The sequence below is a fragment of the Staurois parvus genome, unplaced genomic scaffold, assembly GCF_062004578.1.
Source record: "Staurois parvus isolate SC_StPar_1 unplaced genomic scaffold, SC_StPar_1.0 ptg001667l, whole genome shotgun sequence".
Classification (NCBI taxonomy): Eukaryota; Metazoa; Chordata; class Amphibia; order Anura; family Ranidae; genus Staurois; species Staurois parvus.
Genome location: NW_028319463.1, coordinates 467810 through 495468, shown reverse-complemented (window position 1 = coordinate 495468; position 27659 = coordinate 467810). Strand labels below are relative to the sequence as shown.

The window sequence follows — 27659 nt, the reverse complement described above, 5'->3', positions numbered from 1 at the left end:
TCTAATGTCCTCCCGTTCTGTATGGCTGCAGAGGGAATCTGCGCACATTAACCTCTCGCTGCCGGAGACGGTTTTGCGGTTTTATTTATTTTCCCCCACGTGTAAAAAAAAATCATTTTTATCCCAAAGATTCCATAAACCCCCAAAACGGGATATTTCCTGAAAGCCGACACCCCAGAGGACAAAATGGTGGTAGTTGCAAGACCTTGGGCCCGGCTCTGCTCCCTCTCTCCCAAGGCGCTGGGGCCCGGCTCTGCTCCCTCTCTCCCAAGGCGCTGGGGCCCGGCTCCGCACCCTCTCTCCCAAGGAGCTGGGGCCCGGCTCCGCACCCTCTCTCCCAAGGCGCTGGGGCCCGGCTCCGCACCCTCTCTCCCAAGGCGCTGGGGCCCGGCTCCGCTCCCTCTCTCCCAAGGCGCTGGGGCCCGGCTCTGCAGATGGACTAGCAGATTTAGATACATTAACAAATTGAAGCCAAGCTCCAGACAACACTTTGTAATCAGTTCTAGCAAACAGTTTTTTTTTTTTTGCCTTTTGGGATAAAGTTTTACATAAATCAATCAAATCTGATCATTATAAGCACCCCTGTCAGTGTTTAAATGGTTTGTCTCAGTCCTTTAACTGCTACATCTGCAAGACGGCTTGTCATTTTGAAAAAAAAAAAAAAAAAAACAGACTTTCTGGCTAGATCACTAGGCGACAATAAAGAGCCAAAAAAAGAGAGAAAATAAATGCACGACCTCTAAGAATTGAAAAGCTGCAATATAATAAATACTTTGCTCCCACTTGCCCGCAGTCCGGGTGCCACCCCCAGCCAGATTCTGCTGCTGTCACAGGACATGCGGGGGGGGGGGGGGGGGGGGGGGGCTGCCATTCCTGCCTGATTCATTTATTAAGAAGACCGGATTGATTGGCCCAAATAGATTGTCATCCTGCAGCATAAATCCACTCGCTGCAATTCGATCTGCCGGGAGCCATTCGCAGTCCATACACAGTGATCCCTTCATGCTGCACTTTCCCAGATTCCCTCCTATTCCTGCGCCCTTCCTGCATCTTTCCCCCTTCCTGCGCCCTTCCTGCACCCTTCCTGCACCCTTCCTGCATCTTTCCTGCACCCTTCCTGCGTCTTTCCTGCGTCTTTCCCCCTTCCTGCGCCTTTCCTGCACCCTTCCTGTGCCTTTCCTGCACCCTTCCTGTCTCTTTCCTGCCCCCTTCCTGCGACTTTCCTGCACCCTTCCTGTCTCTTTCCTGCCCCCTTCCTGCGCCTTTCCTGCACCCTTCCTGTCTCTTTCCTGCGTCCTTCCTGCCCCTTTCCTGCGTCTTTCCTGCCCCTTTCCTGCCTCCTCCCTGCGTCTTTCCTGCCCCCTCCCTGCATCTTTCCTGCCCCTTTCCTGCCCCCTCCCTGCATCTTTCCTGCCCCCTCCCTGCATCTTTCCTGCCCCCTCCCTGCATCTTTCCTGCCCCCTCCCTGCATCCTCCCTGCCCCTTTCCTGCGCCCTCCCTGCCCCCTTCCTGCGCCCTTCCTGACCCCTTTCCTGCGCCCTCCCTGCCCTTTCCTGCCCCCTCCCTGCCCTTTCCTGCGTCCTTCCTGCCCCCTCCCTGCGTCCTTCCTGCCCCCTCCCTGCGCCCTCCCTGCCCTTTCCTGCCCCCTCCCTGCCCTTTCCTGCGTCCTTCCTGCCCCTTTCCTGCGCCCTCCCTACGCCCTCCCTGCCCCCTTCCTGCGCCCTCCCTGCCCCCTTCCAACTTCCCAAGAAGTCCAGTCAGGCTGGAAATTTTTGTTAAATTCTAATAAGTGACTCTGAGAATCACAAACACAGAATTCTCTGTTTTCGGAGTTCACGCCTTTCATTGTCGGGTCCTTTAAACTTCCCCCCCTTTGTGTAGTGAGACGGAAGTGGGAGGTAAAAGCTTTATATAGGACCAGCGAATTCCTGGGCTGTGAGCAGAAACGATCGCTGCTGTCCTGGCTGCGGGAACTGCAGAGGGTGAGACTTTTCATTCCTTTCATTTTCTGAGCCAATCTGCACAGAGATCTGTGGAACGTTCGCTGCTGTAGACAATCTGCCGCTTCCCCCATTCTGGATCTCAATTCTCTTCTTGTGTTTTCTAAAGATCTCCAACCTTCTCTCTGTACACTATTCACCTCTGACGTCCCTTCTCTGCCTCCATCTGTAGGGGGCGCTGTGAGCGTTGCAGCGTGATGACCGTGAACACGGCACGTCAAAGGCGTACAGAACCCAAAAAAGTTCCATATTGCAGCTTACCAATCATGATGTGGCGGGTGCATTCCTTTTCTTTTTCCTCCTTCTGGTGATCTGTCCAGTAAAAAACACTCTATATTAGAGCGCCCCTACTCTGGAGGAAGGAGCACAGGGGGCACCTTTTGGACAGCAGCATTGTCAGTCTAAAGGGAGGAGAGTGTTAGTGTATCTAAATCTGCTAGTCCATCTAACACCCCCCTCCCTTCAGAATGACAATGCTGTTGTCTAGAAGGTGTCCCCTGTGCTCCTTCCTCCAGAGTGGGGGTGCTGGAATACAGAGGGTTTGTCTGGAAATTGGCTGCAATGTGTTAGTGTATCTATATCTGCTAGTCCATCTAACAAATTGAAGCCAAACCCTCTGTATTAGAGCACCCCCACTCTGGAGGAAGGAGAACAGGGGACACCTTTGGATAGCAGCATTGCCAATCCAAAGGGAGGGGGCGTGTTAGTGTATCTAAATCTGCTAGTCCATCTAACACCCCACCTCCCTTCAGATTGGCAATGCTGCTATCCAATGGTGTCCCCTGTTCTCCTTCCTCCAGAGTGGGGGTGCTCTAATACAGAGGGTTTGTCTGGGGCTTGGCTTCAATTTGTTAGATGGACTAGCAGATTTAGATACACTAACACCCCCTTCCTTCATATTGATAATGCTGCTGTCCAAAAGGTGTCCCCTGTGCTCCTTCCTCCAGAGTGGCAGTGCTGTAATACAGAGGGTTTGTCTGGGGCTTGGCTTCAATTTGTTAGGCTAGCAGATTTAGATACACTAACAAATTGCTCCTTCCTCCAGAGTGGCGGTGCTCTAATACAGAGGGTTTGTCTGGAGCTTGGCTGCAATTTGTTAGTGTATCTAAATCTACTAATCCATCTAACAAATTGAAGCCAAGCCCCAGACAAACCCTCTGTATTAGAGCACCCCCACTTTGGAGGAAGGAGCACAGGGGACACCATTGGATAGCAGCATTGCCAATCTGAAGGGAGGGGAGTGTTAGATGAACTAGCAGATTTAGATAGAGGGGGGTGTTAGTGTATCTAAATCTGCTAGTCCATTTTTAACCCCCCCCCCTTCAGATTGGCAATACTGCTATTCAAAGGTGTCCCCTGTGCTCCTTCCTCCAGAGTGGGGGTGCTCTAATACAGAGAGTTTGTCTGGGGCTTGGCTTCAATTTGTTAGATAGACTAGCAGATTTAGATACACTAACACCCCCCTCCCTTCATATTGACAATGCTGCTGTCCAAAAGGTGTCCCCTGTGCTCCTTCCGCCAGAGTGGCGGTGCTGTAATACAGAGGGTTTGTCTGGGGCTTGGCTTCAATTTGTTAGACTAGCAGATTTAGATACACTAACAAATTGAAGCCAAGCCCCAGACAAACCCTCTGTATTGCAGCACCGCCACTCTGGAGGAAGGAGCACAGGGACACCTTTTGGACAGCAGCATTGTCAATATGAAGGGGGGGGATGTTAGATGGACTAGCAGATTTAGATACACTAACACAATAAAGTCTAGCTCCAGACAGCACTTTGTAATCAGTTCCAGCAAACAGTTTTTTTGCCCTTTTGGGATAAAGTTTTTACATAAATCAATCAAATCTGATCATTCTAAGCACCCCTGTCAGTGTTTTAAATGGTTTGTCTCAGTCCTTTAACTGCTACATCCGTAAGACAGCTTGTTATTTTTGAAAAACAGACTTTCTGGCTAGATCACCAGGTGACAATAAAGAGAGCCTAAAAAAGAAAACGAATGCGCGACCTCTAAGATTTGATAAGCTGCAATATAATAAATGTTTTGCTCCCACTTGCCCGCAGTCCGGGTGCAGGAATTGCAGCTGTTCCCACAACCACCCCCAGCCAGATTCTGCTGCTCTTACAGGACACGCGAGGGGGGGGGGGGGGGGCTGCCATTCTGAATGCCACCCCCCATGTCAACAAGACCGTGCGGCTTCCCTGTGGATGTTTTTTTTTGTTTTTGCGGGAAATGCAGGCATAGCGCGCATTCAAATGAATGGGTTGCTGTGCCTGAGCAAATGCAGGTCGCACGCCCCCCCAATAGTGTGAACATGGGGTACACCTCTGAATACATAAATGGGGCCCCAGGAGGTTAGTGGATGGTGATCCCCTCCAGCACCTCCATTTCATTTTTTTTATTTATTTTATTTTTTTTTTTATTCTTCTTTAACAAAAACGTGTACTGGAAGAAATCCCCGGCTCCTCGGGGGCTTCGCTGACTTCTCCTTCTGTACTTCAAATGGCTTTTGTAGTTTATATTTGACCTGTGAGGCGCTACAAGGGGTGCGACGTGTTCACACTTAGAGGGGAACTCAACTCCGTCTGTCACAAACTGCGACCACACTGCGATCACACTGCGATCAGACGCGACCACGCGGCTCTTCACTGCAGGAGAGACATTCAGTGTTTGCAGCCCAAACTGGAAACTGCAACAAAAAGGGGGGGATGTTGTTAAGGGTTTGTGAGCGATACGTCCTGCGCTGTCCTGATAGAATGACTAAATAAAATACAGAGTAACAATATCGCTACAATACATTTGATGAATAAAGCTTCCCACCGCTGTTTGCAGGCTTCATTCACACAGAAGCAGCTCCTGCTCCTGACATAGGGTGGGACTTGGCTGAGGGTGATGTTCAGGTCCCTCAATGAAATGTCGTTTGCTGTCCAGGGTGTTCGCTGTTGGCTCTTACATAGCGAAGAACTGGCCGGCAGATAGAAAAGCAGCACTGATTGGTTCAATACCCAACAGGCGGTAAGTCTACTCCCTCCACAGACCTCGTCCAATCAGAGCCCCAGTCCTATTCTAGCTCAAATGCCACCACAACCCTAGGTCAGTCCCAGTCCTATTGCTACCACAACCCCATTACCATTATAGCCCCATACCCATCAAAGTCCCAGTCTCATCACACCCCCAGTGCCATTAGAGCCCCAGTCCCATCACACCCCCAGTCCCATCACACCCCCAGTCCCATCACACCCCCAGTTCCATCAGAGCCCCAGTCCCATCACACCCCCAGTTCCATCAGAGCCCCAGTCCCATCACACCCCCAGTCCCATCACACCCCCAGTTCCATCAGAGCCCCAGTCCCATCACACCCCCAGTCCCATCACACCCCCAGTTCCATCAGAGCCCCAGTCCCATCACACCCCCAGTTCCATCAAAGTCCCAGTCCCATCACACACCCAGTGCCATTAGAGCCCCAGTCCCATCACACCCCCAGTGCCATTAGAGCCCCAGTTCCATCAAAGTCCCAGTCCCATCACACCCCCAGTGCCATTAGAGCCCCAGTTCCATCAAAGTCCTAGTCCCATCACACCCCCAGTGCCATTAGAGCCCCAGTCCCATCAAAGTTCTAATCCTTTTTACTCCATTTACAGCCCCAGTCCCATCACACCCCCAGTCCCATCACACCCCCAGTCCCATCACACCCCCAGTTCCATCAGAGCCCCAGTCCCATCACACCCCCAGTTCCATCAGAGCCCCAGTCCCATCACACCCCCAGTTCCATCAAAGTCCCAGTCCCATCACACACCCAGTGCCATTAGAGCCCCAGTCCCATCACACCCCCAGTCCCATCACACCCCCAGTCCCATCACACCCCCAGTGCCATTAGAGCCCCAGTTCCATCAAAGTCCCAGTCCCATCACACCCCCAGTGCCATTAGAGCCCCAGTTCCATCAAAGTCCTAGTCCCATCACACCCCCAGTGCCATTAGAGCCCCAGTCCCATCAAAGTTCTAATCCTTTTTACTCCATTTACAGCCCCAGTCCCATCACACCCCCAGTGCCATTATGGCCCCAGTTCTATCAAAGTTCTTATCCTATCCGGAAAAAACGGAATTATCCACAGAAGGTCAGCAAATGGTCACTCCCAAGCAGGGGCGGACTGATAATTTGGAAAATCGGGCACTGCCTGAGGGCCCGGGGTCAGTAGGGGGCCCCATGAGATGCCCCTGGTACCTTTTTCATAGGCTTTTTTGAGTTTGGGCAAGGACACAGGGGCCCCATGATCCCCTATTGCCCGGGGGCCCCATGAGTTGTCAGTCCGCCCCTGCGGGGGCCCCATGAGTTGTCAGTCCGCCCCTGCAGGGGCCCCATGAGTTGTCAGTCCGCCCCTGCGGGGGCCCCATGAGTTGTCAGTCCGCCCCTGCGGGGGCCCCATGAGTTGTCAGTCCGCCCCTACTCCCAAGCTTTCTTTTTAAAGGTTTACTTTACTTTAATGATGTGATTTGTGTTCCTGAAAGGATTCCTCGATTCTGTCGTCTGACCAATATACGGGATTGCATTCTATCTCCAAGGATCTGGGGTCCCACATTATACGTCCTGCAGTCAGATCTGGAGGAATGCTGTCACCCCTTCCCCCCCCCCCCTCCGCCTGCTATAAAAATAAGACCTCATTACTAACGGAAAACTCCAGGGGGAGCGGATAGAGGTCTGCTTATATTAGGGGGCTGGGAAACTGAGGTCATACCTGAGGATTGGGGGGATCTGTGCCAATAGATCACTTTTAGGACAAGGGGGGAGGGGAGATTATTCCTACAATCTAAGGATATACAGCTAGTATGAAAAAGAGAAGAACCGATCCCGAACAGTCAATTGTAATAATTTGTTATACTTAAAAAAAAAAAAAAAATCATTCTTTCCTTTCAGGGCTTTCCAGCTTTTTATATATCCACTTGTAAAAAAATCCGCAAACGCAAAACACCTAAGAAAACGTGTGTTTGAAAAATGCAAAATGTGGCAGAGAAATGCATCAATTGTAACACACATAGATGTGAACGAGGCCAAAATTTGTTGTAATCCCTGAAAATATAGGGCTCATGCACACCGGCTCAGGCTGAAGAAATGGCTGCTGTTGGGGGCGTCTGGAATTTTTCTTTATATGGCTCTGAAAGCATAATATAATAATAATATAAATAATATAATATAATTTTTTTTGTTTACTTAAAAAAAAACCATATAGATAGATATATATATATATATATATATATATATATATATATATATATATATATTTCTTGTATTAGATTTTTTTTAGAAATATATAAATTCTAAAATATATATTATTATAATAATAATAATAATAAAAACAATAATATATATGTGTTTGTGTGTAAAATTATATATAAAAAAAAATAATAAAATATAATTTTTATGAAAATGTTTAAAAACATAAGTAAATATAAAGGATGTGGACTTGGTGGACCTCTTGGTCATCTTCTGCTGTCCCTCTTCTATGGTCCGCTCTGCCTTCTCTCCTCTGATCCATGGTCAGTTCTGGGACATTTAAAGGGACCAGCATTTCTGGAGAGCGATGGATCCCTGGACCCCGGACCTCAGAAGCGCCCCCCCTATTCCAGTGATCAGTCCTCTGCTCTGTGTATCCTCATACTGTACACTTGGCCATGCTGGGCACACAGGCCGGTCCTCCTTGATGTTGTCTTTGCACTGTGCAGCCTCTTGTTCATTCTCTGTTTGTTTCCTCCACAGACGATCGCACTGCTGAAGAGGAAGCCGCGGCCGCCTGGTCACTTCCCATCGGCCTACACAGCTTCCTCCTCTCCTGATTGCTGGAGGCTCCATCACACGGCTTTGCGCACACAAAGCACCTCCTTGGCATGGACAGGATGTCTGTCACCGAGCTCTTCGCTGGCATCCCGCTTCCAGGGCATCTGCACACCCCGGAGTCCCTTCAGTACGCCCAGGACTTCCAGTTCAGGGAGGGCGATGTGGTGATTGTCACCTATCCCAAGTCAGGTGAGGCTGCACCCTCCTTCTCATCTGTGCAAGTCTTGTGGAACTACAACTCCCATCATGCATTGCTAAAAGATCTGCTTTTCTAGCTGCATTAAGAGCCATTCACACTACAATGCACATAAAGCGCTCCTGCAGTCTGCTCTGTGATGCGTTTCTGTGCATTTTTTTTTTTGCATTGTTGTGCGTGTTTACAGGTGTCTTGATGCGTTTCTTCTTTTTACTTTCTCTTTTCCAAAGGCATGTTTCCTCTGACCTGTTGTGAGTGAGAGGTACGCTGCAGCGGGTTTGATGCGTTCACATGCATTTCTATGTATTTATTATGCAAACATGTTGCATTAAAATCTCACTGTTATGGAATGCAGAGAAACCGAGTTCTGTGTGAACATGTCGCATAGGAAACTGTTATCTGTGTGTCGTGTCAGAGTCACTGACATCTTCAGGTCTGTGGGAGCACCTCTGTCTGGTCTGTGTTAGCACCTCTGTCTGGTCTGTGGGAGCTCCACTGTCTGGTCTGTGGGAGCTCCACTGTCTGGTCTGTGGGAGCTCCACTGTCTGGTCTGTGTTAGCACCTCTGTCTGGTCTGTGGGAGCTCCACTGTCTGGTCTGTGGGAGCTCCACTGTCTGGTCTGTGGGAGCTCCTCTGTCTGGTCTGTGGGAGCACCACTGTCTGGTCTGTGGGAGCACCACTGTCTGGTCTGTGGGAGCTCCTCTGTCTGGTCTGTGGGAGCTCCACTGTCTGGTCTGTGGGAGCTCCACTGTCTGGTCTGTGGGAGCTCCACTGTCTGGTCTGTGGGAGCTCCTCTGTCTGGTCTGTGGGAGCACCACTGTCTGGTCTGTGGGAGCACCACTGTCTGGTCTGTGGGAGCACCACTGTCTGGTCTGTGGGAGCACCACTGTCTGGTCTGTGGGAGCACCTCTGTCTGGTCTGTGGGAGCACCACTGTCGGGTCTGTGGGAGCACCTCTGTCGGGTCTGTGGGAGCACCTCTGTCGGGTCTGTGGGAGCACCTCTGTCGGGTCTGTGGGAGCACCTCTGTCGGGTCTGTGGGAGCACCTCTGTCTGGTCTGTGGGAGCACCTATGCCGGGTGTAGTGCAGTAACACGTGGTTTTTCCCGTGACGCACCAAAACTGGGCCCCCATTTGCAGACACGCTTGGGTTTCATTAAGTCGTAACACCCCCAACGCATCTAGATAATGCACGGACCTTCACGCCTGCTGAAACGCACGGTACTGTGGTTTCCTGTGTCTTGGTGCTGCGCAATTTTAAAAATCACACCGGCACCTTTTCTGCGTATTTCGCATGCATAGAGAAGCTCATTAAAAATGCGCCGTGGGAGCCCACAAAAGTGCGCACACTCAGATGACCCTCCTGGTGTGAACAATCCCTCAGACTGCTGTGCCCCAGGACTGTGCGTAATTCTATGGGGTGCCGTGACTGGGGGTACAAAGGTTGCAGTCGGGCAGCGTTTTTCAACCTATTTAAAGGAACAATGTTGTCTCTTGGGAGACCCTTCAGACTCTTACACCCGGGTTTATGGGGTCCATGTTTGACACTGGATTTGGCCCCAATGCACTGGCCGGTGGGGGAGGGTTTGCTAGATACTGTTGGACCACTATTTTTGAATTGCCCCTTATTCAGGACCCCCTTTAGTGTAGAGATTAGGGGGAGAAGTCACTGGTCCGCTTGTTTACTAAGAACATGGAAACAATTACAAAATAATGTGCGACTCAGTAAAGGGTTTATTACAGCTTTTCCATCCTGTGTACTGTGTGTTGCACAAATAAATGTTTCCCCATCGGCCTTGGCGTCAGACTAAGTATTTTCAGTACCATTTCAGAATATAGTAAACATATCAGAGTAGAAGAAACCATTGGAAATTAAAAGAAAAAAAAAAAAATGGCGCCATGGAATTCCAGGATTGTCAGGAACCATGAATCGGGTGGAGACAAAGTGCCGTTAAAATCACACCTTTAATGAAATGGCAGATATACCCTAGATCAGGAATCTAGTCAAAACAGAAGCTGGGGTTTGGATGCCAGAGCAGGTTATCAGATGAGCCAGGGTCAGGATGCCAGAGCAGGTTATCAGACGAGCCAGGGTCTGGATGCCAGAGCAGGTTATCAGATGAGCCAGGGTCAGGATGCCAGAGCAGGTTATCAGACGAGCCAGGGTCTGGATGCCAGAGCAGGTTATCAGACGAGCCAGGGTCTGGATGCCAGAGCAGGTTATCAGACGAGCCAGGGTCTGGATGCCAGAGCAGGTTATCAGACGAGCCAGGGTCTGGATGCCAGAGCAGGTTATCAGACGAGCCAGGGTCAGGAACCTTGAAGTCAGCATAGTCAGGAGCCAAAAATCAGGAACAGGAATCGGAAGAGCCAGACCGAGTTGTACACACTGGATATCATAGACCACACAGGGAGGAAATGAGCTAACCTGCTAAAATGACAAAAAGGGCTGTCTGTGGGCGGGACTAATGAGGCAGGTAGTGGTATCCAGGTGAGTCGCTGTGGAGACAACGAATGGCTGGTAATTGACAGCTGAGCAGCTTCGGAACACTGGAAGAAAAGAGCTGCTCGTTAAGTAGCAGGAGCCCAGCCCTGACAAAGGTGGCTCCTGTAGCCTGGCAACACAGGGTAAACTACCAGGATATATAAAATGATATAAAAAACAAAACCGGCAATTTTTCGAATCCAACAGAACCAGCGAATATACAAAATGAATGTTGAAGATACGAAACGAATTCTGAAAATGAATTGATTAAACATAACAAATATGCCAAAGCAAAATTCTTCAATGAAGGGATGCATCTGAAACGAACATTTCCGGTGTGCACATGTCTACTGAGAAGTGCAATATAAAGAAAGGGGGGGGTCCTGCGTCCTGCGTCCTGCGCCACCATCTTGGTCCAGCTTTGTCATCATGATCCTGCTGCTGCTTCTGGGCTCCCCATGCCAGCTCCGCCTACTGGACACCTTCTGCAATGACGTTGATATCCCAGGAGGCTGTGGTAGTAGGACATGTCCTTGTCACGTGGGTGAAAATGGCAAGGTGGGGGTGAGGTTGGACCAAAAAAAAAAGCAAACCACAAATTAAAGGGAAGGGGGGCATTTCACAATGCTTCGGGGGGGGGGGAGGGAGCCAGGCAGGTAGACTTGCAGGAAGAAGCAAATGTCTGCTTTGAGTTATGTAACCCGAGGTTCCGGTGGCATCGTTTCGACAGAAGCTTCAGCGTCATTGCTTGAACCTCGGGCAGGTTGGTCAATGTTCAGTACATATTCACCAACACAATATGTAACATCCAGAAATCTTTATTCCAAGTGATCACACCATGGCCGAAGGGTGCAGCGTTTCGGGGCCACGCAGGATCCCTTCATCAGGCTGTGTGGCCCCAAACATTACACTCTTCTGATAACTGTATGTGTAGCCAAAACCTTTTTTTTTTAGTGTTGGATAGAGTTAGGATCCAGAGTTAAACCCCCTTCCAGGTTATTTTTTTGCGGTCTCGGCGTAATTAGGGGATTTTCCTTCAATTTCTGTTCCAGACACGCCATGGGAAGCTAAAAGGAATCTCCTGCAGTGAGGGAAATTCCCACTTGGCAGTTGTCCCCAGAAGAGACGCCCCATTGGAAGATTTCCCATTACCTCTTGTTCCAGGGACAGCTCTGAAATTCTGGATTTCCTTTTGTTTCCAGTGTGACATTAGGAAGATTTACCATTTATACTAATGACCACTGTGAACAGAGAGTAATAAAAAAAACTAGACAGAGGGTCTAACCCAGCTTTTTCAACGCAAAGGGAACCCCTGCTAACGATCTACAGCTCCTGATACATTAGTGTGAAGGATAGTGGGAAGAATGTTCCTTACATTGGAGGTCGGTGGGAGGAATGTCCCTTACATTGGGGGTCGGTGGGAGGAATGTCCCTTACATTGGGGGTCAGTGGGAAGAACGTCCCTTACATTGGGGGGTCAGTGGGAAGAATGTCCCTTACATTGGGGGTCAGTGGGAAGAATGCTCCTTACATTGGGGGTCAGTGGGAAGAATGTCCCTCACATTGGGGGTCAGTGGGAAGAATGTCCCTCACATTGGGGATCAGTGGGAAGAATGTCCCTTACATTGGGGGTCAGTGGGAAGAATGCTCCTTACATTGGTGATCAGTGGGAAGAATGTCCCTTACATTGGGGGTCAGTGGGAAGAATGTCCCTTACATTGGGGGTCAGTGGGAAGAATGTCCCTTACATTGGGGGTCAGTGGGAAGAATGTCCCTTACATTGGTGGTCAGTGGGAAGAATGTCCCTTACATTGGGGGTCAGTGGAAAGAATGTCCCTTACATTGGGGGTCAGTGGGAAGAATGTCCCTTACATTGGGGGTCAGTGGGAAGAATGTCCCCTACATTGGGGGTCAGTGGGAAGAATGTCCCTTACATTGGTGGTCAGTGGGAAGAATGTCCCTTACATTGGGGGGTCAGTGGGAAGAATGTCCCTTACATTGGGGGTCAGTGGGAAGAATGTCCCTTACATTGGGGGTCAGTGGGAAGAATGTCCCTTACATTGGAGGTCAGTGGGAAGAATGTCCCTTACATTGGGGGTCAGTGGGAAGAATGTCCCTTACATTGGAGGTCAGTGGGAAGAATGTCCCTTACATTGGGGGTCAGTGGGAAGAATGTCCCTTACATTGGAGGTCAGTGGGAAGAATGTCCCTTACATTGGGGGTCAGTGGGAAGAATGTCCCTTACATTGGGGGGTCAGTGGGAAGAATGTCCCTTACATTGGGGGGTCAGTGGGAAGAATGTCCCTTACATTGGGGGGTCAGTGGGAAGAATGTCCCTTACATTGGTGATCAGTGGGAAGAATGCCCCTTACATTGGGGGTCAGTGGGAAGAATGCCCCTTACATTGGGGGTCAGTGGGAAGAATGTCCCTTACATTAGTGGTCAGTGGGAAGAATGTTCCTCACTTTGGGGGGGTCAGTGGGAAGAATGTCCCTTACATTGGGGGGGTCAGTGGGAAGAACCACCCGCCACCTTACAGATAGCTAAGAAGATCAATGGTGTCAGTGGGAACTCACCTGAGAGGAAGGAATTGCTCATGGAACCCCAACAACCTCTGAAGGAACCCTGGTTGACAAGCCCTGCTCTAACCCTTCAACATCCTATTAAAACAAAAAAAACCGCGAGCTTCATTGTTGGGCCGGAGCCCCCAAAAACCTCTCAGCACCACTTTGTCATAAGCATTCATCCATGAGTTTCAGCTCTTATATCACCAGTAGATTTTGGGGAGAAGCCTACCCCCTATTAACATCAGTTGTACCCAAGACCCTCGTAAAGTCCTCTGTGCCACACCTACTGAACAACCATGGCTACGCCTTCTCTTGTTTATGACCTCAGGTGACTGTAGATTGTATTTGATATTTGAATTCTTGTACTGGAAAGACTTGTTGGAAACGCCTTGATGAAGCTTTGCCAACAGGCCGGCCTGGCATTCCAGCAGATACATTCTGTGATTCTTCTGAAATAAAACCAACGTCTCTATTTCCGCATTCCTTGGTATCGGAATAAATCAACTCCGGTGCACATGTGTGGAGTTGCGTGATTCTGACCCGGCCAATCAAGATGGTCGGAGGCCCCAGACCCAGAAAAGGTTGGGCAAAGTAGATGGTGCCAGCGAGCTAAGGGGACTGAGATTAGTTCCACTTACAGGGGTGGACTGACCATTTGGAAACTCGGGTACTGCCTGAGGGCCCGGGGTCAGTAGGGGGCCCCATGAGATGCCCCTGGTACCGTTTTCATAGGCTTTTTTGAGTTTGGGCAAGGACACAGGGGCCCCATGATCCCCTATTGCCCAGGGGCCCCATGAGATGCCCCTGGTACCGTTTTCATAGGCTTTTTTGAGTTTGGGCAAGGACACAGGGGCCCCATGATCCCCTATTGCCCAGGGGCCCCATGAGTTGTCAGTCCGCCCCTGTCCACTTAACCCCTGGATCACATTTGTGCGGGCCACGATTTGTGCGGGCACGAGAGCCCATTCATTGGAATGGACTCCCGTGCCCCGGGACACGCAGAGAATAACTCCCTGCACTACTTGGGAAATCGCAGCCCGCAGGTTCCCAATACGGTTGTGATTTCCAGTGCGGGCTGCGTGCCATTAGAATTAATGGTACCCGCCTGCGGGTCCCTCATTCCTCTGTGTGGGTGGTGCGTCTGCAGGTATTTGTGCGGGTCCCACAGCGGCACCACCCACACAGGTGTGAACCGAGGGTCAAACATTTTCTTTACAGTAGGTCTTCTCTTTTCCCATGCTGTAGAGCGGAGGAGGGGTTTGCGGGTAAATTTGGAAAATGGCGGTACATATCCTTTAACTTTATTATTCCTGACATATTACAATGGCATAGGACTGATTTTACTAAAGTTTTTTTTTTTTTTAACTTGCCTAAGAATTTGTACTATATTTTAGGCACAACATGGATGCAAGAGATCTTGACGCTAATCTACAGCCAAGGCGATACAGAGATTGCTATGACTGTCCCCAACTGGGAGCGGGCCCCTTGGCTGGAACATACTTACTTCAAGGATACCCTAAAGGAAGGAGAGGGCCCCAGAATCATCACCACACATCTCCCTAGTGACGTCCTGGTACCGGCACTGCAGAACTCCAAAGCTAAAGTAAGTCGACCAATAGTCAACCATAGATGATGCATTGGTCTTCCTGGTCACATCTGTAGAACTCTAATCAGATTCTCAGGATCTAAGAGTCCCTCTCCGATGACAACACTTTGCTGCCTTCTCTATACAAAAGTGACAAACTGGGACCTGTAGGCACAAAAGTTTCTTTAATAAGCTGGGAAGCCTCCAGGCGTGGTAACTGGTGCACAAACCAAACGAAACCAAAAGGACACAAAGGCCTGGTGCATTCCCATCAAATCTTTATTAAGAAATAAACCAATGAGTGTGTAGTCCAGGGGTCTCCAAACCTTCTAAGTAAAGCCAGTTTACTGTCCTTCAGGCTTTACACTGTGTATAGAGAGGGTGCAGCAGACTAGTGCATTCTCTTTATATACCATCTATTTATCAAAGGAGAACAGGTGAATATTCCCACAAACCAATGTGAAGGACTTGCTCAACCATATCCAAACAAAGGACCACCAGAGCCACCGATCACACACTTCTTGTATGCCAGGAAGAGAAGACGCGGGTCCGGAAGAGAACACACGGGTCTGCAGATGTTTGCTTACACATTTCACGTTTCATCAGAGCTCTGATTAAGAGGGATCTCCCCTTGAAACTATATAAGAAGCATCAAAGTTCTGATGAAGAGGGTCTCCCCTTGAAACTGAATAGGAAGCATCAGAGCTCTGATGAAGAGGGTCTCCCCTTGAAACTGAAAAGGAAGCATCAGAGCTCTGATTAAGAGGGATCTTCCCTTGAAACTGAATAGGAAGCATCAGCATTCTGATAAAGAGGGATCTCCCCTTGAAACTGAATAGGAAGCATCAGAGCTCTGATGAAGAGGGATCTCCCCTTGAAACTGAATAGGAAGCATCAGAGCTCTGATTAAGAGGGATCTCCCCTTGAAACTGAATAGGAAGCATCAGAGCTCTGATGAAGAGGGTCTCCCCTTGAAACTATATAGGAAGCATCAGAGCTCTGATTGTGGGAGAAAGGGTTAATCTCTTATGCCTGTCTATATAAAATAGATGGTATATATAGAGAATGCACGAGGCTGGTGCACCCTTTCTCTATTCCTCTATACACAATTTATTTATCAAAGGAGAACAGGTGAATATTCCCACAAACCAATGTGAAGGACTTAATCAACCATATCCAATCAAAGGACCACCAGAGCCACCGATCACACACTTCTTGTATGCCAGGAAGAGAACACACGGGTCCGGAAGAGAACACACGGGTCCGGAAGAGAACACACGGGTCCGGAAGAGAACACACGGGTCCGGAAGAGAACACACGGGTCCAGAAGAGAACACACGGGTCTGCAGATGTTTGCTTACACGTTTCAAGGGGAGACCCCTCTTCATCAGAGCCCTGATTTAAGAGGGATCTCCCCTTGAAATTCTGCTATGAGCATGTCCTTCACATTTGTTTGAGTATATTCACCTTTTATTCCTTTTTATAAATAAATGGTATATAACTATAAGGCACTAGGCCGGTGCGCCCTTTCTCTGTTCTTCTATACATAATGCTTGCAGTCAGCAGGGGCAGAGAGCACAGGATGTCATCCGCTTCTGGCAGAAAGACTTTTTCGTTTTGCATTTTTTATCAGATAAAACCTTTTTTAATGATATATGTAACTATAGGAAGCAAATGAGAACCGCCCTTTTAGTGAGAAGCCTCTGTGTTTTTTTCAGGTGATCTACCTTGCCAGGAATCCAAAGGATGTGGCGGTTTCCTTCTACTATTTCCACAAGATGGCCAAGTTCCTCCCAGATCATAACACCTTCTCTGAATTCTTGGACCTGTTCCTGGAGGGTAAAGGTATGTCTTTGAAGTTGTGTAAAATTCTCCAGATTTGTGTACACTGGCACCTCTGTCTGCTTTTATCTTCTTCCAAGCTGATGGATCTCCAGGCCTTCTATGGTATCTTTTATCCATGGTCTATCAGATCTTCTATCCACGTACATAGGAGGTCATGTGCTGCGCTGGCCTAACGTTTGATGGAACAATGAACTATTGTCAGTTGTGTCTCACTGAAGTACTGAAAGTGTGTGTGTGGGGGGGGGGGGGGGTTATTCAGTGGTAGTTTGAACTAACAGGAAGCCGTGCTGCCAGATGTAGCCTTCTTCAGGGACACTTGGCCACCTTTTTTGGAGTACCCAGTTGGGGTGCTGAGGCCTATACATGGACGTTGGACAGAGGACTCTTCCCTGCTTAGAGTTTGCTACTCAGAACATCTATAACTTGGAGAAGCATTTGTGATGATACCGGGAGAGGTCTGTATTGAAGACCCGGGGCTGTATCAGTCGGATATATTATACTGCGTATTTTGGCCGATCCTTCAGGTGGTCAAACCTTCTGGTAAGAGGCCCATTCTTTGGGTGGAAGGTGATGGTCTTCTCTCTGGATTGGGATTTTTTCTTCATGCCCCAACCTCTACCTGCATATGTGAATTCTATATGGACTTTGCTGCCACTTCTGTGCGTTTTATATGAACCTTATATGCGTTTTTATATGAACCTTTTTTGCAATGCCATTGAGATGCATGTATAGATAGCGTGCAATTGGTTTGTTATTTACGTTTTGGCCTGCTTGATGTGCAAGCTGCTTTTATCTATTTGATGCAGGGGTGGACTGACAACTCATGGGGCCCACGGGCAATAGGGGATCATGGGGCCCCTGTGTCCTTGCCCACACCCAATAAAGCCTAAAAAAGGTACCAGGGGCATCTCATGGGGCCCCCTACTGACCCCGGGCCCTCGGGCAGTGCCCGAGAGCTCGAATGGTCAGTCCGCCCCTGATTTGATTACTTTAAATTCCAAGCCCAAGTCCTATTTACATATATATTTATTATTGTACATTCCTATCAGTCCCCTCCCCCGAGGAGCGTACAATCTAAGGTCCCTAACTCACATTCATACATACACATATTAGGGACAATTTTAAACCGAAGCCAATTAACATCCCAGTATATCTTTGGAGTGTGGGAGGAAACGGGAGTACCCGGAGGAAAACCAAGCAGGCACAGGGAGAACATGCAAACTCCAGGCAGGTGGTGCCGTGGTTGGGATTTGAACCGACGAACCCGGTACTGCCAGGCGGAAGTGCTAACCAAGCTCCTGATGGAGTGAAATGCGTGAAGGAAGCCGGTGGTCTTTCCCAGTATTGGGTGACCTTCATAAACCTACTCAAGACTTTTGGAAGTTGAGCGGCTCCATCCGTATTTGTTTGCCTCCGATGTTGGAGGAGTGCAGACCACTCCGGAGCTTGCGTGTTACAGTCGGCGGAACGTTGAGGGGGGATCTTGTAGCCGAGTGGATGGAACAATTCACATTAATATTTGAGCTGGCGATAGGGGGCGGTGTGGTGCGCATTTCAGCTCATCAAGCAGTTCTCTTTCTTTTTTTTTTCTTCAACTTTATTTGAAGTGCACAAAGCAACACTTCATGTCACTGTATAGCAGCACGGTGCAGTGTGCTGCTGTACTCAGACTAGCAATCCTTTCCTGTGCACTGCGATAACGTGTCTTCATGTTGTTGCAGCTCACTGCACCACACCTCCAGGCTGTGTTGCAGTGTCAACAAGACACACAGAAAACTATTTGTTTTCTGTGTGTCCTATCCATCACCTGCATTTTTCCAGTGCAGTAAAACGCAGTTCATGTGTGAACAGGACCTTAATGTGTTTGGGGTGTCACCCAAAAAAGATCGCCTTATGTTGTGATAACATGCGCTTGCACCACAACATGCAGCGGCAGAAGGGTGTGCACCCAGCCTAAACCTGCAAACCGCTAGATATAAATGACCTATAGAGGAACTGTGTTACCTGACAAAGGATTTGCATTCATGTCCATCCAGTTCTGGGTTTTACACAACCCTGCCACATAGCACAGTCCTGTCTGGCAGGGCTGGAGACCTGTTTTTAATCTGCTGATGTTCAGCATCACTTACAGGTCTTGTCCCTCCCCCGGCCTGTGACTGGTCAGAGAAGGAGAAGCGGCAGACTGATGAGACCATCTTTCTTTCCCTCTTTTCTCTATTTTCCAGGTTTTATTTTTTTTCTTAAATAACGTTTGCCGATCTGCTATAAATGACTTGCCGGTTGTTTGTTGCCTCCTTTAGTGCACTACGGATCCTGGTTTGATCATGTGAAGGGTTGGTACAGGCAAAGAGACAACCTGGACTTCTTCTACATCACTTATGAAGACTTGCAGAAGGTTGGTGATCTCCTCCTGGTAGGAAGTAATCCCAGTTCTCCTGTCCCATTAATGAATGCCTGAATGAGGAGGAATGAGCGCCCGGTGTCCGAAATAATGCAGCTCATGGTGGGAGAATACAGTCATCGAAAATGTGAAATTGTACAAATCGAGAACGCGTTTTGGAGGGATTGCCTCCTCCTTCAGGACTGTTGGTAACAGCGATGGCGGGGCTCTGTGGTAGTATAGTACTGGCTTGTGCAATGCAGAGGCAAAACAACAAACAGCCCTGAGGAAAGGGAGGAAATTGACCCAAATCCTTCTCCTGCAGCCCATGCCATGGATTACCGCTCTGTTGGAGAGATCTTCCGGCTTAAGGATTCTGCAGAAACTATCCCTTCTGTTGAACCCTTGGTCCCTTGCTGCACTTAGTGGTTCCTCCTAAAAACGTTCAAGTATTTTTACCATGTCCTGCAGAGAACTGCGTGGGTCCAGAAGGCAAGAGGAACTACAGCAAACATAGTGGGACCAGAAGGCAAGAGGAACCACAGCAAACATAGTGGGACCAGAAGGCAAGAGGAACCACAGCAAACATAGTGGGACCAGAAGGCAAGAGGAACCACAGCAAACATAGTGGGACCAGAAGGCAAGAGGAACCACAGCAAACATAGTGGGACCAGAAGGCAAGAGGAACCACAGCAAACATAGTGGGACCAGAAGGCAAGAGGAACCACAGCAAACATAGTGGGACCAGAAGGCAAGAGGAACCACAGCAAACATAGTGGGACCAGAAGGCAAGAGGAACCACAGTGAACATTGTAGTTTCTCTTGCCTTCTGGTCCCGCATTGTTCTCTGTGGTTCCTTCTGCCTTCTGGTCCCGCATTGTTCTCTGTGGTTCCTTCTGCCTTCTGGTCCCATGCAGTTCTCTGCTGTTCCTTCTGCCTTCTGGTCCCATGCAGCTCTCTGTGGTTCCTCCTGCTGTCTGGTTTCATGCTGTTCTCTGCGGTTCCTCCTGCCTTCTGGTCCCACGCTGTTCTCTGCGGTTCCTCCTGCCTTCTAGTCCCACTCTGTTCTCTGCGGTTCCTCCTGCCTTCTGATCCCACGCTGTTCTCTGCGATTCCTCCTGCCTTCTGGTAGCACGCTGTTCTCTGCGGTTCCTCCTACCTTCTAGTCTCACGCTGTTTCTGCGGTTTCTGCTGCCTTCTGGTCTCACGCTGTTCTTTGTGGTTCCTCCTGCCTTCTGATCCCACTCTGTTCTCTGCGGTTCCTCCTGCCTTCTGATCCCACTCTGTTCTCTGCTGTTCCTCCTGCCTTCTGGTCCCACCGTGTTCTCTGCGGTTCCTCCTGCCTTCCTGGTCCCACGCTGTTCTCTGCGGTTCCTCCTGCCTTCTGGTAGCACACTGTTCTCTGCGGTTCCTCCTGCCTTCTGGTCCCACTCTGTTCTCTGCGGTTCCTCCTACCTTCTGGTCTCACGCTGTTTCTGCGGTTTCTGCTGCCTTCTGGTAGCACGCTGTTCTCTGCGGTTCCTCCTGCCTTCTGGTCCCACCGTGTTCTCTGCGGTTCCTCCTGCCTTCCTGGTCCCACGCTGTTCTCTGCGGTTCCTCCTGCCTTCTGGTAGCACACTGTTCTCTGCGGTTCCTCCTGCCTTCTGGTCCCACTCTGTTCTCTGCGGTTCCTCCTACCTTCTGGTCTCACGCTGTTTCTGCGGTTTCTGCTGCCTTCTGGTAGCACGCTGTTCTCTGCGGTTCCTCCTGCCTTCTGGTAGCACACTGTTCTCTGCGGTTCCTCCTGCCTTCTGGTCCCACTCTGTTCTCTGCGGTTCCTCCTGCCTTCTGGTCCCACCGTGTTCTCTGCGGTTCCTCCTGCCTTCTGGTAGCACGCTGTTCTCTGCGGTTCCTCCTGCCTTCTGGTCCCACGCTGTTCTTTGCGGTTTCTCAGGAACCACAGAACAGCGTGGGGCCAAAAGGCAGGTGGAACCACAGAGAACATGGTGGGACCAGAAGACAGTAGGAACCACAGAGAACATGGTGGGACCAGAAGACAGGAGGAACCACAAAACGGCATGGGACCAGGAGATTGATGGTCCCTAAGATGTTAGTTTTTGAACAGACTTTAGCAGACGATTCCTCTTCAAAGGAGTGACAATCGGCAACACGGGCAGCAGGATAGGCGTGTATACAGAGAGTATTTAATTTCTTTGCCAGGACAACTTTCTGGAATACGTAATTTTCAGCAGGGTCACTTTTAAAACAGAGTTTGGCCCATGAAGAACGAAGCAATGGGGTATTTTATTAGCAGTTCTACCACAAGCATAGAATTGCCCTTTCTTCTAGCTCCCACCAGAAGACTGGAGGCAAAGTCTCCTAGCCAGTACTTCAGCGTATGGGGACCATGTGACCCGCTCCTCTTCCTCCCATGTGACAGGGCTGGTGCTTGGCAATTGGCTTGTTAAGGACCCTGTTCTGTTACATGGGGATGGGCAGAAGGTCTTCAGCCTGGTGTCCTTAGCCACAGGGCTTTCTCTTTACTCCTCCAAGCCATGGCTGGTGCTTGTGATAGGCAAACAAGGCAGCCGCCTAGGGCACACTGCTGCCTAGGGCAGAGAAGGAAAGAACATGTACACTGACACCCTCTCACCTCACCACTGCCACATATACAGGAAGATGATAGCCTTCCTCGTTGCCGCCATCCATAGTTAAGCCTGGCTGACCAATCACAGGTGCTGATGTCAGTAGTGGGCGGGCCGCATTTACCCTTCTCCCCGGAGAGCCGTACAGCATGGATGGTGAGGGGTTCAGCACTGGTAGTGTCGTCTTTCCAACATGAAGGAGTTTGGGTCCGGTGTGCCAGGCCTAGACTTCTCTTCCAGTCATGGAGCTAGGATGTGGGGCAGACTGACCATTCAGGCACTGGGGCACTGCTCGAGGGCCCAGGGTCAGTAGGGGGCCCCATGAGATGCCCCTAGTACCTTTCATAGGCTTTTATGGGTGTGGTTTGAGTGTGGGTGAGGACACAGGGGCCCCATGATTCCCTATTGCCCGGGGGCCCCATGAGTTCTCAGTCCGCCACTGGCTAGGATGCCAGGCAGTGTGGAGGTACTGTGCTGGTCACTGGAGGACTTGTATGGCGGCAGCGCAGCCTCCAGCTAAGGTGACCCGGGTGATATGTGTCTGGTGTTCCCACCTCCTCTCCTTCACCCCAGGTACCTGACACAACCACCACCATAGGGGGTCAGTTTTATTTTTTGGGGGGTGCCTGTAGCTGGTATTGCCTAGGGTGCAAAATAGTGCTGGTCCTGCTCCCAGCTAAATGGAGTGGCGAGGGAGTGAAGGGAAAGGGTTTGTAGAGTCCACATTGGGGTGATTCTGGTGCTTTGCCCCGGGGGGGCTGTTATATGTGTTCTGTGTGTGTTGGGGATCACAAACTTGCATTGCCATTGAGGAGCACAAGAAATGCGTTTTTCAGCTCATCTTCTGCCTTTGTTAGGATTTGAGAAGAAGTATAAAGAAGGTGTGCAGGTTTTTGGGCTGCCCCATGTACTCCGAAGAAGTGGATAAGGTGGAGCACCATTGCCAATTCCCTGAGATGAGCCAGAACATGATGGTGAACTACATGCTCATCCCCAAGGAGATCCTCAACCACGATCAAAGCAAATTCATGAGGAAGGGTAAGTGACTTCATGTACGGAGGTTTTAAAAAGTATATTGAGTATAAATTGTACAGTAAATGATACAGATTCTATGAAAAAAAGTCAAAATGTAATGGTGTCATTAAAGTGTTAATGCTAATAATATACACTGTATTAATGACACTGGCTGGGAAGGGGTTAACATTTAGGGGCAATCTAGGGATTAACGGTTTGCCTACCATGTTTGCTGCTTTTTACTGAGCAATGTTGCGGGGTGTTACTCGCTGCTTGTGCAGGGAGAAAAAAAATGGCACATCGCTGCTTGCTGAAGAGCGCCCTATGTTGTTTACCAACACAGAGCTCTCTTCTGTCATTCGCTGAGCCGATCCGATTCCTTCCATAAATCATTGGCCAGGACCCACTGATCGGCTTGTGCTGTAACAAATGACAGCACAACCGGGGCGGGCGCCCCTTACCTGGATATGAAAATCATGTATGTTTATGTGATCCTGCGCAGCCGAGGTGGTTAATATACTGAACTTCATGTGAACCCGAGGGATGAAACTTCAGCATAGGACCCATTGCTGCCAATTTGTAGTAAAGCTACACTACTTTTACTACTTCTACTTCCACTAATACATCATCTACGTCTACTTCTACTTCTTCTACGTCCACTTCCACTACTTCATCTACGTCTACTTCTACTTCTTCTACTTCTACTTCCACTACTTCATCTACGTCTACTTCTACTTCTTCTACTTCTACTTCCACTACTTCATCTACGTCTTCTTCTACGTCTACTTCTACTTCTTCTACGTCTACTTCCACTACTTCTTCTACGTCTACTGTCACTACTTCTTCTACTTCTTCTACGTCTACTTCCACTACTTCATCTACGTCTTCTTCTACGTCTACTTCTACTTCTTCTACGTCTACTTCCACTACTTCTTCTACGTCTACTTCCACTACTTCCACTACTTCTTCTACTTCTTCTACGTCTACTTCCACTACTTCTTCTACGTCTACTTCCACTACTTCTTCTAATTCTACTTCTTTTACTTCCACTACTTCATCTACGTCTTCTTCTATGTCTACGTCTACTTCTTCTATGTCTACTTCCACTACTTCTTCTACGTCTACTTCCACTACTTCTTCTACGTCTACTTCCACTACTTCTTCTACGTCTACCCTCCACTACGTCTACTTCCACTACTTCTTTTACTTCATCTACTTCTACTTCTTTTACTTCCACTACTTCATCTACGTCTTCTTCTATGTCTACGTCTACCTCTTCTACGTCTACTTCCACTACCTCTTCTACGTCTACTTCCACTACTTCTTCTACGTCTACTTCTTCTACGTCTACTTCCACTACTTCTACGTCTACTTCCACTACTTTTATCTACTTCTACTTCTATTTCTTCTACGTCTACTTCTACTTCTTCTACGTCTACTTCTATTTCATCTACTTCTACTTCTTCTACATCTACTTCCACTACTTCATCTACTTCTACTTCCGCTACTTCATTTATGTCTACTACTACTTTTTCTACTTCCAGTACATTTTCTACTTCCACTTCTTCTTCTTCTTCTTCTACATCTACTTCTTCTATGTCTACTTCCTCTACTTTTTTTACTACTTCCAGTACATTTTCTACTTCCACTACTTCTATGTCTGCTTCCACTACTTCTTCTTTTACTTCCACTACTTCTTTTACTTCCACTACTTCTTCTTTTACTTTCACTACTTCTTCTTCAACTTCAAATACTACTTTTATGTCTACTTCCTTTACTTCTTTTACTTCCACTACTTCTACTTCCTCTTCTTTTTTTCTACTTCCACTACTTCTTCTTTTATGTCTACTACTTCTTCTTCCTCTACATTTTCTACAAATACTTCAAATACTACTACACATACTTCTACTACTACAAATACTTCTTCTACTACTAAAAAAATTTTTTTTTTTTATCTTTTTAGATGTCATTTAAGGATTGCCTCATATCACTCTCTTGTTTCTGTAGGTATTGTGGGTGATTGGAGACAACATATGACGCCGGAGCAAAGTGACGCCTTTGATAAGATTTTCCAGGAGAAGATGTCTGGCTGTGATCTACAGTTTCTCTGGAATTTAGACTAAACACAAGGCGAATCGGTTCCGGGACCTCAAGTGTTTAAAAGAATTGCAAATATTTATACGGAAGAGCCTCATAGATCTAATCTAAGCGCAGATCTAGTCTAAACAATGACGTTGGCATCACTCAACCTTGGAGCCAGAAGGACAACCACAATGTGATGAAAGAACTTGTATATTCGGAATGTACACTCTTTGCATTGACACGCCTGATGGAAACATTCCAGCCAGACAGGTTGTGGTGAGATGGACTTAAAGGACCAAAAGTACCTCCAGTAATCCAATGAGAAGCACAGAAGACTTTTCTTGATCCAGAAGGTATCTCCATGTCTTGTTTCCATCACACATCCAATAGGGGTTTACTCTTCATTTTAGGACAGTGGGCCGAGTCATGAACATTCATTCTCTCCCTGTGGCATCCAGAATCGCTGATAGAATAGGACTGATACATCCTAATATGAGAGAGACTTTTCATCCAGAGAGACTTTTCATCCAGAGAGACTTTTCATCCAGAGAGACTTTTCATCCAGAGAGACTTTTCATCCAGAGAGACTTTTCATCCAGAGAGACTTTTCTTCCAGAGAGACTTTTCTTCCAGAGAGACTTTTTCTTCCAAACTGCATACAGCCGTCTCAGGCTAGTTGGCCACCATCAGTGTGGTGTATGGAACCATGGCTGCTTACAAACCAATGAAAGTCTCTGGACATCTTATGGCGATATGTCCCAAAAAGGAACTAAAAAAATCCTCCCTCTAAACTGATTTGCATTGGCTCTGTGGGCTTTAACCACTTGCTGTCCACCAAATGTAGAAAAATGTTCCAGGATTCAAGTGGTTAAAACCATTCCAGAACTTTTTTTATACATTTGGTGGACAACTTGGTACCAGTTTTTTCCCAGCTGCTGATTGGCTGTTCAGTAAAGTGATTGGGCCGGCTCTACAGCCACCTAATCACTTTTACCGTAGTCAGAAGGGCCGGCTGCTCCCACCTGTAGAGGTTCCTGGGCTCTCCTGTTCCCCCAGGGAGCTCAGGACTTTGGTAAACAGCCGGGATGACAAGCTACAGAGAAGGTCGAGGAACATTCATTCCCTGATCTGCTCTGTAACTAATGAACCCATAAACAATGATGACTCTATCACTTCCGGTTTTGGCTGCTACAGCTAGGGAAGCTGCTAATTAAAGTTGTTAAACCCCAAACCCCGCATTCACTATATCCGCTCTCCCCGGACCCCGCATTCACTGTATCCGCTCTCCCCGGACCCCGCATTCACTATATCCGCTCTCCCCGGACCCCGCATTCACTATATCCGCTCTCCCCGGACCCCGCGTTCACTATATCCGCTCTCCCCGGATCCCGCGTTCACTATATCCGCTCTCCCCGGACCCCGCGTTCACTGTATCCGCTCTCCCCGGATCCCGCGTTCACTGTATCCGCTCTCCCCGGACCCCGCGTTCACTGTATCCGCTCTCCCCGGACCCCGCGTTCACTGTATCCGCTCTCCCCGGACCCCGCGTTCACTGTATCCGCTCTCCCCGGACCCCGCGTTCACTGTATCCGCTCTCCCCGGACCCCGCGTTCACTGTATCCGCTCTCCCCGGACCCCGCGTTCACTGTATCCGCTCTCCCCGGACCCCGCATTTACTATATTCGCTCTCCCCAAACCCCGCGTTCACTACATCCTCTCTCCCCGGACCCCGCGTTCACTGTATCCGCTCTCCCCGGACCCCGCGTTCACTGTATCCGCTCTCCCCGGACCCCGCGTTCACTGTATCCGCTCTCCCCGGACCCCGCGTTCACTGTATCCGCTCTCCCCGGACCCCGCGTTCACTGTATCCGCTCTCCCCGGACCCCGCGTTCACTGTATCCGCTCTCCCCGGACCCCGCGTTCACTGTATCCGCTCTCCCCGGACCCCGCGTTCACTGTATCCGCTCTCCCCGGACCACGCGTTCACTATATCCGCTCTCCCCGGACCACGCGTTCACTATATCCGCTCTCCCCGGACCCCGCGTTCACTATATCCGCTCTCCCCGGACCCCGCGTTCACTATATTCACTATATCCGCTCTCCCCGGACCCCACATTCACTGTAAACTCACCCCTGTCGCAGCCCCCCCCCTCTTTGTGCATACACACAAATGCAACCACATATGTACACAGCGATTGCACCACACGTGGTATCTCCACAAATCTCAGAATCATAACAGAGATTCTAGGGCCATCGATCCCAACTAACTCTACACTGATGATCTGTCAAGCTTTTTGAAGCCTCACCTATGAAAGATTTTAGGTACTGTAGTTTTTGTCACCATTTCGCCGGTACATGCAATTTTGAGTCTTGACATGTTTGGTATCTATTTAATCAACGCATCATCATCTTTTATATTCTACCTAAAATGGGTATTTTATATTTTGTAATTTTTTTTTAATAGATTCAAAAATGTTATATTCTCTAAACTTTAGAGCATTTAAAATTAAATAAATAAATTGCATTTGATAAACGGATGTGCAAATATCATGTGGCATACAAAAAAAATGCAACAGCCACCATTTTTTATTCTCTAGGGCCTCTGCTTTCGGAATAAATAAATAAATAAAAAATGAAAAAAATAAATAAATTAAAAATATATATATTTATTTAAAAACAACAACAAAATATTTATATATATCTCCATTATGTTTGGGGGTTCTATGGAAGATAGTAGAAAAAAAATGTTTTTTTTTTTTTTGTTTTTTTTTTACGTGTATGAAAAAATTTAAAAAATTGCCACTGATGGCAAGTGGTAAAAAGTCTTGTCTGATATTTTCTTCATGTGTTCTGTTTTTTGTACTTGTAGTACATTGCCCCAAGCGCTGTTTATTCTAGCTGTGAGGTTGCACAGAGCACCCCTCCTCCCTCCAAAGCCATCCGACAACGCAGCTAGCAAGGAGACCGTTGCTTTAACAGCTGACACTTTTCTTGGTCTCCATGCGCAATGTCCCACGTGGAATGCAGGGGGAGGGGGATCTTGTTAACTAAATTG

The 27659-nt window shown here is 48.6% G+C and overlaps 1 protein-coding gene across 2 annotated transcripts; it reads left to right on the top strand.

Moving 5' to 3' along the window:
- The first annotated feature begins 1767 nt into the window (after positions 1-1767).
- On the top strand, positions 1768-27137 carry LOC149434823 (sulfotransferase 2B1-like). 2 transcript variants are annotated; one of them, XM_089663335.1, is made up of 7 exons: positions 1768-1982; positions 7751-8017; positions 14469-14677; positions 16378-16504; positions 18805-18899; positions 22366-22546; positions 24530-27137. In XM_089663335.1, the coding sequence occupies exons 2-7, from the start codon at positions 7879-7881 to the stop codon at positions 24643-24645; spliced, it is 867 nt and encodes a 288-aa protein (XP_089519461.1). In that variant the 5' UTR covers positions 1768-1982; positions 7751-7878; the 3' UTR covers positions 24646-27137. The 2 variants fall into 2 exon arrangements, with proteins under 2 accessions (XP_089519461.1, XP_089519462.1); XM_089663336.1 differs by lacking the exon at positions 7751-8017 and having other exon boundaries at positions 1769-1982.
- The last annotated feature ends 522 nt before the right edge of the window (positions 27138-27659 follow it).